Here is a 14,091-nt window from a genome sequence, read left to right on the forward strand (position 1 = left end):
AATTAGTCTGCAGCACTCTACCTCAATGTCAATTTATTTGAAAATTAACTGAGTGACAAAGCTTCTCCAGGCCTCCCCTTACCAGCTCCCAAAAGCAAGCTTATTACCGAAACCTTTGTGGCTTGTAAAGGAAACAAGGGAGCGCTAGTGGGAATGACAGTATAATTAATCTAATTGGCTATCAGGAGATGACAGATGAAATGTACAGTCCTCAAGAAAATACCAGAGAAGACACTTAAGCCGCTACAGCCCCAGGCCAGTGAGTATTCAGCTGGGACGTGACCAGGGACCTTCCTGGTCTTTGGGTAAAGGAAAAATGGCTGAGGCTTGTAGGAGCTGAATACTCCCATCCATTCCAAGGGCAATGATTACTGGGAGGGATCTTACTCTTCACTGGTATGTTGCATGTAAATGTTAAATTATTTAGGAAACATGCTGTACGTGTCTGTGCTGCAGCAGCTGTGCTTTAGGGCTGAATTATTTTACTACTTTCAGTTCTGAAACATGACAAATTATACGCGCTGTCACTGCTCATCACAAGTTTTCTAACCACTTAATACATGCAGATTTTGCTAACATTTTTCATTACAATTTTAGTAAAGGGAAACATCTGTTTCCCCCCGCCTTAGAAAGTATACTGCATCTTCCAAGCTGCCACATGCCTTTGAAATTCCATGTTTAATCAACACCATAATCTCTTCCACAAAAAACCACCAGTGCTCAGATAAGCAACCTTGCAACAACAACAATCCCCCCTCATACCAGCATGCATGTTTGAACGTTTCCAGTCTTCTAAACAAAAGAGCAGCGTTGAAAAATCCACACCAAACCCAAGGATTTTGTTGATCAAATAATGAAATAAATAGTACAAATTCTGGAATACAAAATTTATTTCAAGCTTATAAAAGTCTTCAACATTGCAAATTCTGTCACAAAACAAACTGTACACAGATATTTTCATTAAGGTTTAGAATAATGATTATTACTGCCAGATCTCCCCAGACATACCATTTCAGCTCAGTAGCATCAAGCGATCACGCACAGCTTCTTACCATCTTCTTCAAAACACACTAGTCTCACAAATGCCTTGCAGACTGATGGCTTTTGAAGAGTCAAATGTATTAGTGCAACCTCACTACTTAGTACAGGATGAAAGGTTCAGAAATGGAACCACCTATTAAACCATCAGCTCTCTTCCAAGCCCGACAGATTGTTCCCTCCTCGTGTTATCAATGGCTGGGCTACTATTGCCTGCAAGTGTCATGAAAAGCTTCAAGTGTTCGGAAATCCCTCCATGTGGGTGGCAGGCCATCCTGCAGAAACTTTCCGCAGCGCTGGCACGGAGCCTGGAACAGCTTTATGTAACTTCTTAACCAGGTCTAAAAGGAAAAGGGAGAGAAATTAAGAAAACTGAATACGGACGTTCCCCTTTGTCATCACTCTTGTCAAACAGCGATAGCAAGGACAGAGAATGTACTTTGGCGAGGCCCCGTGAGGTACACAGTGGTTTTATAAACAGAAACATACCGAAGATTACAAGGTCACTCTATAGCTGAAGTCCCACTTTATTAATCGTCTTTTGCTTTTTTAGTCACTTAAGCAAATTTGTTAATAGAAATTCATGCACTCTGAGCAGGAGGTATTTGCAGCTAGAGAATCATGACGGAAAGCAAGTATTGTAACACTCCTCATATTTTTACTGGAATGTAATTGCTCTTGATGGGTACCTTCTTCAACCAAATATTGGTTTGTCTCTTCCTATGATCATCTATCACACCCCTGCTGCAATCATACTGCAACGGTCTGAACTCTTCATAGCTGAAGATATAAGGACTTTCACAGCAAGCTAACTAACTTCCTCTCTAATGCGATTTTAAGATCAATACTCCTTGGTCATAAAAATACTGTACCATTTTAAATCTGATTACACTGATAAATATATATATATAAAGGCTACTGCTGAACAACACAGAGTAAGTTCAGGTGTTCCTAGGTAAAGTTCCTGCCTCTAAAGTGGATTGTTCCCATCATCATACATAGCAATGGGCATTACATAACTCAATTCCCAACTCAAGGAGATACGCAACTAAAGAACACCTAGACCAGCAGATTTATACTGTGAAGGATGCACATGAATCTTGTCATTTAAAGTTCTATTGAATTACATCGATAAGAGAAAATTGTTCTCTGAAGAAGAGGTCAGCTGAGTTTATTGAAACAAATCCTTCCATCTTCATCAGAGCCTTCTCTATAGCAACCAAACCTTTGGCCGTCAATAACTCTCCTCCAAAAGAACTAGATCTTCTCTGGGTTTAGCAGTAAATATGGGGACAAGGGCAACAGAACACTACAAGTAAATTGCTGTTATTTACTTCAGCTTGGATGGGCTTTGCTTGCACTACAGAGAAATCGAATTTTCTGAACTATAATACAAAAATAGGTAAATGAAGTTAAATTGTGCACTTGAGACATCTGTTGAAAGGAAAAAAAAAAAAAAAAAAAAAGGCATTCTTCATTCCCAACAGAAAATTAGGGCTTCACTACATCCTGTCATGTGGATTGCACAACTGACATGTGAAAGGACCAACATATTGACGTTTATGGTGTACATCTGGTTTTGCTTTGTTAAAAGTTTTAGTAGTGTTTTATCAAATCAATAAGGCAGGTCCATGGCTTAAACAAACTACCCATTCTATTAAACATTCATTTTCAGAAACATGTTGAAACATGTATTTGATGAGTGAAGAGTTGCTTTCACCTTTCAAAACCTATTATTTTAAGATGCACTCCAAGAGAAGAGACCTTTGCAAATCTCTCACTTTAGTGGCCTTTTTATTAAATAAACAAACCAGCACAGCAGGTAGGGGAGTCTGACTGATCTGAAATTACACAGTGGAAATTAAAGACATAAAAGACCAAATGCTACTGTACACACCTAAAGATTGTGAATGGCAAAATTAGATGTTTGTTTTTAAAAGTCTCAGTTACATTGCTCCAGGTGAAGGGGTAACGTAATGGAAGTTAAGTGAAGGAAAAAGTCTGAAGAGCAGAGAAAACTCTCCCAAAAGCCTCCTTTGGGAGACTGCAGCAGACAGAACAGCAATAGTCTCCACTGCCAAAATTCATCTTGGTAGAAGGAATTCTGAATCATAATCAGAGGGTCAGAACAAGGTTTAACAGGGCTGCTTATATTCAAGTTTATTTCACAAAATTCTAAATACAAGCAGAATTAAAGGTGATAAATTTAAATCTGCATATTAAGGTAGAGCAGTATTTGATTAATTTTACTCCGTAAGAAACCAGCAGGATACTTCAGTGAGCATTTCCTTGATTCCCCAAACCACCTGCTTCTGTGCTGGGCAAGTACATGCAATTCCTTAGGAACAACGCTGGGGCTGAAAGTGGATACAGCAAAATGGACTCTTTCCGATCACGTTCCCCCCTCTCATCATACTCCAAATAACACACATCACTTCCCATACTGGGCAACCTGACAAGCAAGCTGCCTCAGCTGGAACACACTACCTGGGAGTTTCCTCTTACTGGGGAACTTCCAGTGGAGCAGACTTTCTACATGTGGAACTCAACTCCTTGTGCAGTATGAACAGTGTGGAAGGGCTGGGCCATAGCAAAGATACTGGTTCAGAGAGTTTTTCCTACTGCCTTTGGAGATGACCCAGAGTAGCTTTGCAAATAGGAATCATCAAGCTAATACTGAGATATCTGACAGAAGAATTGTATACAGCTCAGTCTTCCAACACCAATTATCGCAGGGTAACGAGAATGAGCTCTTCATCCTAGTCCAGGTATCAGATACAAAGAATTACAGTCATTCTCTACTGCCTAGCTTGTTCAAATAGGGGAAATTACAACTGCATCAGAACTGCCTAATGTCAATCACTGTAAGCATGCTGAAGTCTATCTGCAAAAATGTATTTTCCAATACACTTACCATGAAAGATCTGACTACCACATCTGGCATTTGAGGCAGCTGGTAGTGCAACAGAGCAGTGGTCGCATGATCCGTCACCTGTATCAGCCAAAAGGAGAATATACGCTTATTCATCCTGTATTTCAGGCCAAGTAGTGTTAATCTGCAGGAAAACAGTATAAATTCCATGGGGAAGTAGCAAACCAAGGATTACATAACTGTGAAGACGTTCTCAAAGTAATCTGGGCTAGTTTTTGACAGCTAGCTTCCATTCCCTCTGCCAACTTCACACAAGAATCAGCTGAAGCAATCATGATAATTAACTTCGTATGCATACAGTAAAATCAAACACACCTTTGGAAGTTCATAAACATGATAAAAGCTATTAGTGTTGGTAAAAGAATCTAGACTGGTAGCTAATGTGAGCCAAGTGATGAGAAAGGTGTCCAGCTCTATGCTGCATGGAACAATACTAAACTAACATGTTTCGCGTCCTATTTTGTACTACCAACCCAGCTGTAAAAAGGAAAAAAAAAAACATCTTCTGTACCATATAAAATAAAAACATCAATTGCAAATAATTTGCCTAACTTTCAAATGTCTACAGCATAACAGCAGAATCTGTGCTTCCGTGATTAAAATCTCATGTATTCTGTGAAATCATAAACAAGGAAAGTCACTAAACAAATCATGTCAGAGGAAAGTACTTTGGTTTTCTCTTTAAATGTTCCCATTTTTAGTTTGGTCATTTTTTTTTTAGAGAATATATTCTCTTAATCTATGATGATTGACTCAACAAAAGAAAAAACATTGTCAATAATGTAGCTAAATTAAATAGTTATGGAAGACTAACTTATAAGAACAGAGGTTAAGACTTCAAAAAAAGAAAAAAAAAAAAACCCTGAAGTTTTGGGTTTGGTCTGTTTTAGTGAAACCAAACCAAAACGAAAACCAAACCACCCCCACCACCCCCCCCCGCTAAAATACCCTGAATTGAAACTGTGTCTTTACTAGAAAAATGAGTACACTCTCTCCATTTTTTAATGGGAAAACTTAAAATATTTAACTCTTGTAGTCCTACTTCAGGTTGCTTATGTTGAACAAACAGGAACCGAGCTCTCAGTTTCATTTCCTCTGAAAACAGGAATCAATTAATATGATTATGGTGTATAAATACTTGCATTAGTAAAAGATTTCTGATAGAAAACTTTTTAATTTCCCAGAGCCATAACAATATCTTACATCTGGGAATTACAGCTAGACAGAATACATATAAAATGTGTATTTATAATAACAAGAATAATTAAAAAAAAAATAATCAGGAAGACCAACCAATGCTTTGATAGGGTTTTTTTTCTGGGGTTTTTGGTTTGGTTTTTTTGGGGGGTTTTTTTTTTTGGTTTTTGTTGGTTTTTTTTTTTTTAATGATTCTGGAAGGGGGCAGTTTCTGACAGCTGTGATACAATTCACTAACAGTATGCAGCCTGTCAGCTCCCTAAGTTACTAGCACAGTCAACAGCTTACTTCTCAGAAGTTCTAGGCTGAATGCAGAAATTCTTGGCAAAATTCTTTGGGCTGGACTATTAAAGAACTCAAGACTACACAACCACGACAGGTCTTTCACATCTTCTAACTTGTAAATCTATTAACGGTCCTCATCAGTAATATCAAAGCATCCAACAAACTACATGGTTGTCTAGTTAGTGATTAAATTGTATTTTCTAGTTTTAACATGGAGAAGTAGCACTCTTCTCAGGGCTTGTCTATATACTTCCCAGGGCTTGTCTATATACTATAGCAAACTTTGAGTAAGATGAAGTGTGAACTGAAATTACAATTACTATTCCCAGCTAACTCCACTTGTTCCTGATTTGTAGTTAGTCTAATTCAGCAACGTGAATTGTGCTGAAGCACTCAAACTTTCACTGGTGAAAAAGAGGCTCATGCTTGAAGCTATTCAGGGAGGTGAATCTGTAAAAGATATATTCCTGAATAAATCCATGTATAGAAGGCTCTAATTCACACCACACAAACTTCCTCCGCAGAACACTACATCAAATTAGTCTGTCCTACACTGAATCCAGTTTTAAGTTACACTACAGTTTTAGAAACAGATTCTGCTCCCCATCATTCATGCACAACTAACTCCAAAAGCAGCTCCATTCAACGTGAATAAGGACATGCGATTCTGACATTTGGAAAGGAAAACTTTTGGGAACACACACATTCTGGTGAGTTTGCAAAAATATCACAAAATGGACCTCAGCCTGCTTAAGCCATTTATATGTTACCATATAAAAAAAAAAATTAGAAATAACGTGATTAACAGTGCATTAATAACACAGCACAACTCAAATCAGTCATTTCTTTTAAACATCTCATGTAGCGTTCAGAAATGACTGTAACCCAAGCCCTACTAGCTATGTGAATATTTTTCTTTTAAGATGGTGCTTTTATAGGATAGTACCAGACATGTCAAAGAATAAAAAGTTCTGAAGATATTTATGAGCAGCCGCTCTCCTTCTGCTGTATCTCTACTTCTAACAAACTGTTTTGTTTGGTTTTTTTTTCCCTGAACAACAAAGTTTTTTTCTCTTGGCACTGAAGAAAGTTGCTTAAAAAAATACTGCTATTAACAAATTTAAATTGACTGGCCACTTTAGCAAAGTTGCACATATGCTGTTGCTATTGTAATGTAAAGCTAATGAGATTCCACAGGGAGATAAAAGCCATCCCAGCATTGCCAGAACACTAATAATGTTTTCTGAACAAAAAGGAGGCGATTTCTACCATAAGCAAATGCAGATAAAGTGATTCTAAGAAGATCAAAGTGTGTGTCAAATCTGAGGAAGAGGAGTAGGGGAATGACCCCCCCCAACCCAGCAAAGAACATGATGTCAAACAAGAGAAAAGACCTGGGCAAATGATAAACTGGCCAGTGCACAGGAATGAAGGAAGAATTACACCCCCCCCAGGTTAACAGAGATGATGAGAGAAAGCACAAACCAGCCAAGATTAAAAAAGAGAAAAAAAAAAAGAAAAAAAAAAAGGCAGAGGGGAGATCAATACCCAGCTTTACTAATGGCAATACGATTTCACACCAAAGCAAAGCAAAACAAACTGCATATGCGCCAGCTCACTTAAGGGACACACTTTTTCTTCCAGCCAAGTTGGAATCACAAACTAATTTATTCTGGGTGTAGGATGACATTTTGTACATTTCAGGGTTTTATTTTATTAACTTCACTTTTATTGCTCTACCTTACCTACTGCTATCAAAGTTATCAGTCACTTTCTAATTTCTCTACCTCTTTCTATACAGCAACATATTCAGAAGAGCACACATTGATTGGGATAGCTGTTGCTCTGGACCTTGACATAGATTTTTCAAGAGATCTTGCAGAAAAGCTCAATATTTCACAATTCATATATTGAAAAGCGCTTGGAATTTTTGTTCAAAAAAAAAAAAAAGGCAAGACAAGGCAATCTCCTGAAGCACAATTTTGCTAAATAAAATAGCTATTGTTTAACTAAGCACTTTGAGACAGAGCAAAAGAGACTTCAGTAACATGGGGAAAAAAAAATTCTGGCAGTGACTCACTTTGAACAAGAAAACTTCCCTTCTTGTTAATAGTTAATTATATCGCCTGAGATTTTTTTGTTTTCTCCTTTTCACTTCCAAATTCAAGTTGACCATAACCACGTACTACTAAAATGCATCTCTGCTCCCTTGTCTAAGGCACTGCATACACCAGGAATGCAAAACAGACTTGATACTGGATCAAACCTAATCTTCGTCGCGACTCTGTGCAAATTAAATCCTACGTACTTGTCACTTTTGGTGAACAACCAGGCCCCAGCGAGCGAGCAGGGCTGTCTGGGTACCGGCCTGCTGCGAGAAACGACCTGCTGAGCCCAGGCGGTTGCTCTGCTCTGCAGCAGAGTGGGGAGACCTGGACTCCTGACTTCCCTCTCGCAGCCGACGGCTCAGCCTGTCTGCTGGGTAAAGTTATAAATAGCTCATGAGACCAAGACCCAGCGATGAGCAGAAAACAAACTCCCTGTTATTTGTCTCAACCGAGCCAACACCAGTCATTTCTAGAGTATTTCTGTACCCACTTGATAGTACTGCTCTGCTAAAATGTGCTTTCCAAAGGTGACAAATCCAAAAAAAGGCATTATTGGGCCTTGATGACAATTTTTAGTCACATAGCATCCCAAAGCTGAAAAGTCATTAAAAAAAAAAAAAAAAAAGCATTCTACAATTCACAGTTTGAGAAAGCTGAACAAGTGCTTCCTCTAACTGGAATAAGCAGCACAAAAGCAAAGGCCTATGGTATAGGCTCCACCATATTTGCTCCACCTAAGTGGAGCATACATAGACTAAGTATGTTCCATAGATGTATGAAGCTACACCTGGCATAAAAACTAAAACATAAAAATACAAACATCACATGACTAAATTACACAAACTGTCTCTCTCTTCTAGTATTTTATCTCACTGCCAGTAAATATGCTTTTCAAAAGTAGGTGTAAAACTTCCTTTAAGAGTCATAACTTTCCTTGCCACTTACTTATTGGTTTATTCCCTCAAGTATGGCACCGACAACTCCATCTAATATAAAGGGATTCTCTAAATCCCCTGTAAGGTTTTTAATTCTTTTTTTAAACCCTGCTAAGTTCATGGCCTTAACAGTAGCCTCTAGCAATGAGTTCTGGAGGATGATCACAGCACTAAAAGAAAAAAAAAAAAAAAAAAGGAAAGTTATTTTATTAGTGTTTAGACCTTTTATAGTGTGGAAAAACTGCATGAGTGCCTCTGTTCATTTCCAAGGATTGCCATTACTCAATCTTCTCTCCAGGACCACGTCTGAGTCTCTCTGGAGGAAATCTGGTGCACAGAACCTGGTGCCCGAGAGGCGCTCGGAAGGATGATGGATGGTACCTCTACGAACAGGCACTGATGAACTCCACAGAAATCCTTTACACACCCTTCCCCACTCCCAATTCAGTAAAGCACTACCAGACTTTTCTGAAGCGGAGGATTTATCACTTGTTTTCAGAGCTCACAGAGTGTTTAGGTTTTTATTTCGTTTGTTCTGCTTATTTGGACTGGGTCATAGAGATTTTATTTCACCTAAGGAGGTCTTTGAACCAAGTACTGATCATGCACAGGAGCAATCATGCAGGTGACCCTGGAACAGTCCATCTCCTCTCCTTGAACAGACATCATCAATAGCCCAGGATTTGTCTCATGCATGCATTCATCCCGCATGTGATTTTATTCTGAGATTATTGACAAGAATACATCTTCATACATTACAATACTTATGTGCCCTTGTAGTGGTGAAAATTGTGCTCCCGAGTTCTATCACTTTGGGATTACACAGCTCACAAACAGCTGGATAGGCACAAACAGCTTCTCAAAGTTTAGGTTAAAACATGCTTTGGGAAGAAGCATATCAAGCCAAACCAAGAACAGTCTGTGGCACGCTAAAATTGACAGACCGTTTAGGTGAAAATAAGAATGGGACTCCAAGATCAGAATGACATACACGGGTTTAAATCCTATGCATGTGACTTGAACAGCCAGACTGATCATATTACACAGCAAAACCAGCTATGCTGCTCTTAACTAAGCAGTTTGATAAATGAAACAGTTAATGTTTGACACCACCTCCCATTTTGATCCACTCACAGCGGATCCCCTATTCTATATTTTTGCCTCTTTTTTGAATGCAAAGCTATGAATATTGCACCATTCTCTACAATACATATTTTTTTAATCCTCTACACAATGACCTGGCATATTATGCAGCCCTCAAGTACACTCTTCTTCCCATCAAGATTTAAGCCCCAAAATATTTCCTTATTTCCTGTTTTGTTCCTCCTCTTGCACTAGTGGATCAAGAGATGCAAGGTGTTAAAATAAGGAGGTTTAAGATCAAAACAGTTGCCGCTCCTGTGGAGTTTAAATGTCAGACCAACATGGAAGTCTGAAAAACCTTTTCTCTGCTCCTCATGCTTTTGCCCTTTCAGCCTTCCCTCTCTTATTTCCCAGGTCCATTCTCTGAATCTAACCCTGCTGGTGGATTCAATGCCTACAAAGCTTACTCACCCCAGGACCAGATTCAAGGAGTCTCCAGGGAACTTAGAAAATGACTGTACACTTTAACAGTAATGGGCCCTCCGGGAGCCGTCCCCCATCAAATTATACACACTCGGGTATCCTGCCTAATAAGGAGAGAGAAAAGGCTTGCTGACACAGCCAACGTTTGCAAACAAAAAGTCAGGACAAATTTAGCTTCGTTTGACAGGGTTGAATTGAAGATCAGAGGTCTCTGGTCCTTAACCTAGAAAGTCGTGCTGCAACCCTGTGAGAATTTGACAGGCCTGCAGCTACCCCAGACAGGTATCTTGTGAGCTCCAGATGTTGTTATAATATCATTGAAGACAGAGTTTGAGAATTTGGTCCAGCTTTTAAAGAGAAACGGCCCTGCCCTTCATAGGGATGATTGATTTTACAGCGTTAAAGGCGGCAGAGCTGAAAGGGCTACCCAGCCTCCTGGGTGGGAGCGGTTACTCATCCGTATTTTCCCTTCTCAGCACAGCACTTCCACATCGCATTACTGGTGTCTGCCATGAGAAACACATTTCAAGAACATTCAGATGTGCTCTGACACATTTACTGATGATTTTTTAATGGCATGAAAACATTTGTTCTAAAGATCCTGCGGTACAGATCCTACACTAGTAAGAGAGTATAATAGTTTCTCTAACACTATTTTATCTATTTCCTTCATTTTGCTACTGCTAAATCACTAGTCCTGTGTCCTGGTTTCAGCTGGGATAGAGTTAATTGTCTTCCTAGTAGCTGGTACGGTGCTATGTTTTGAGTTCAGTATGAGAGGAATGTTGATAACACACTGGTGTTTTCAGTTGTTACTGAGTAGGGTTTATACTAAGTCAAGGATTTTTCAGCTTCTCATGCCCAGCCAGCAAGAAAGCTGGAGGGGCACAAGAAGCTGGCACAGGACACAGCCAGGGCACCTGACCCAAAGTGGCCAACAGGGTATTCCATACCATGGGATGTCATGCCCAGTATATAAACTGGGGGGAGTTGGCCTGGGAGGGATCGCTGCTCGGGGACTAACTGGGTGTCAATTGGTGGGTGGTGAGCAATTGCACTGCGCATCATTTGTACATTGCAATCCTTTTATCATTACTGTTGTCATTTTATTAGTATTATCATTATTAGTTTCTTCTTTTCTGTTCTATTAAACCATTCTTATCTCAACCCACGAGTTTTACTTCTCTTCCCGATTTTCTCCCCCATCCCACTGGGTGGGGGGGGGAGTGAGCGGCTGCGTGGTGCTTATTTGCTGGCTGGGGTCAAACTACGACATCCTGAGTATTATAAACGGATAAAAGTGCAGCTTCAGAGAATAAAGAGAAAATCAAACCAAGCACTACAGAGACAAAACTTACTATGCTGAACCACAGCATTTTCTATCATCTGTTTGAAAACCTGACTTAGGTCCTAGCCTTAACTTCTTTAACTATCAGCTCAATAGTACAGCATCTATTGATTAGAAAGTACCATCACCTTGCATTTTTATCACATTTTTCATGCAAGAATCTGAGAGCACTATGCAACCAATTCAGCAATAGCTCTTGTGAAGTCAGCAAGTATTACCCCAGCCTAAGGGATACAGAAAACTGATCCAAAGAGAGGTTAAGTTGCCCAAGGTAACACAGTGACAGAGCTGGGAACAAAATGTATAAAAACACTATTAAAAAAATGCAGGCAGCTGTTCAACTGGTTACAGGCAACCCTTTCTCCTGCAGTCTTTTCCTTCTGGTTGTTGGGGGGTTTTTTTGGGTTTTTGGGGTTTTTTTTGTTTGTTGGTTTTTTTAAAGTAATAGCAAATATATAATTATTTACCAAGAGAGAACTGGACAACAGGAACTTAATATTCAGGTCATATCATATTATTTTAGAGAATTAGGAAGAGAATAAAGATTCTTATTTATTCATAATGCAGCCACACAAGCAGCAGTAAGAGGGGCATTTCATGTTTCCTCACATTCCCTTCCTTTCACTTTTGGTCTGAAGGCCAACACCTGGACCTCAAGAGAAATTTACTCTATGTATTTATGCTCTCCAAGTCCTTAACTTTGACTCCTAAGCAAACCTGTACATGTACTCTACTCTGTTACCTTGCATATAGGCAATTAATATTATATAATCAAATCATCAAGATTTGTTATCATTTAGCACAAATGATTGCAATATGATTTAACCCTTCCAAGTTCTTCTAAACCAAAACATCCAGGAAGGCAACCTTATGCCCAAATGAGCTTAGAACCTAACACACATATGGGGAAATTGAGATGGTGCACTTAATTACAGAACCTTAAACGTATTCCACTGCAAAAGTTACTTAAAAGCACACTCATAAACAAGTTACTAAGATTTACGCTGGTTTACTTCCTGCTATATTACCCTACTTGACACTAAATATTTTTGGGGAGTGAGAAAAAAAGGAAGAATATTTAATCCACTAATCCCTGGGGTAAAGAATCAACTGCAGCAAAATTTTGCTTTAATGCTAGGCAGAGAGGGAGAGCAACCAACCTCCCCAAAAGCAGTTCTTTGATCTCTAGCAGGTTAATATCACAGGTCAAACATCTTCCCTTCTGACTGCATCTGAAATCTTGGAAGGAAGATGCACAAATACAGCCAATATGCCATACTTTTGACCCCTGGTTTTATGCCCTTTTGAGTCCCTGACCCCTATTTGTTACACAAACTACAGAAGTAGATGAAAGGAAGCTAGCACGCTAGCTGGAGACTCAAGCTCCTTGAACTGTGGCTTGAAGGTAAGGAAACCGGAATTTAAACCCAGATCAATCTGAACTTACAGCATTTTGACAAGAGGCTTTCAAAGAGAAATCTTCTCTTCCCTGCCTGGAAAATAGCGAGGTATAGATCCTTTTGAAATACACTTTAACCTTCTTAGTAGTTTTATACTTACTGCTCCCATTCTCTCATCGGTCTTTTCTTACTTTCTGGAACGGCATTAATTTCAGTTAAGTTATTCCTTTTGGTTACACCAACATGGGAAGAGAAGCAGGCAAAATAACATCATGGAAAAAATTTCCAAACTCATTTTGGAAAGTGAGTTCTACTGATTTATTAAACTCAAGCCCTCAGGAGAGGGGTGCAACCAAAACCAATGAAAACAACAAAACAAAATCCAAATGAACCTGAAACAGTCCTTTCTCCCCAAAAAGATATTAACTAAAAAAAGTGTGCTTGAAGATTCCTCATGAAATTTTAAGGCTAGAGTAGTATAATCTCCAATTTCCTATTCCAAACCATGAACTGGAACTATGATGGGAAATAAATCCAAATTAAGTAACAGCAGAAGTGATCTCCTTTTCTACTCACAGTTTTCCATTGTTACAGATTATTGTTTGTTATTTGCAAGTTGTGATGACAAAGAAATACATTCTGAATTCTTTTACATAAGGGCCTAGATATTTAAAATAAACTCCGCATATCTCCTATACGCATTAGGTAGAGAGAAATGATGAGACTTACCTTCTGAAAAACTTGATAGTTGGATTTAGACCATATATCAAGCTACAGTAGGGGAGGGAAAAAAAAAAAAAGTTATATATTACCACACATAAAGAAGAAGCTTTACAGAGAAAAAGAAGCTAAGCAGCTGTTCAAATTAAAAAAACAGGCAAATGGATCTATGGAGACATATTTCTCAGTTCACTATTTTGAACCACTGCCTTTACCTGTTGCAATCCAAGAAATGGAATTAATGATATAAGATTTCCTTTGTATTGCAATGAAGAATGAACATAGTTCATCACAGTTTCAGTGAAAAAAAATAAAAAATATATATATATATATACACACAAGACCTGTTGAATTAATGTGTTCTCTTTAAAAACAGCAAAATCTTCATTTGTATGCAAATATTCATCAGCTTCGGTCTGTTTCTAAAATGAGGGCATTTTTACTAAGTTTATGCTTTTCTTGTGTCTGAATAAGTGATTCAGTTACAAACGACACAAGGAACGTTTAGCTGAATTAAGCCAAAACACTGGTCTACTGGGGCTAAATAAAACATCCCTTAGGA

The 14,091-nt window shown here is 38.7% G+C and overlaps 1 protein-coding gene across 2 annotated transcripts in view; it reads right to left on the minus strand.

Moving 5' to 3' along the window:
• Positions 1-872: 872 nt before the first annotated feature.
• MED27 (mediator complex subunit 27) overlaps positions 873-14,091 on the minus strand; it is a 96,246-nt gene continuing 83,027 nt past the window's right edge. For both annotated transcript variants that reach the window (XM_030000334.2, XM_030000335.2), the window contains 3 exons: positions 13,539-13,580; positions 3,953-4,030; positions 873-1,379 (listed from right to left, as the gene is read on the minus strand). In XM_030000334.2, coding sequence (XP_029856194.1) covers positions 1,245-1,379; positions 3,953-4,030; positions 13,539-13,580 — 255 coding nt within the window. In that variant the 3' untranslated portion in view covers positions 873-1,244. The remainder of the gene's footprint in view (positions 1,380-3,952; positions 4,031-13,538; positions 13,581-14,091) is intronic.

Source organism: Aquila chrysaetos, chromosome 24 (genome assembly GCF_900496995.4).
Source record: "Aquila chrysaetos chrysaetos chromosome 24, bAquChr1.4, whole genome shotgun sequence".
Taxonomy (NCBI): Eukaryota; Metazoa; Chordata; class Aves; order Accipitriformes; family Accipitridae; genus Aquila; species Aquila chrysaetos.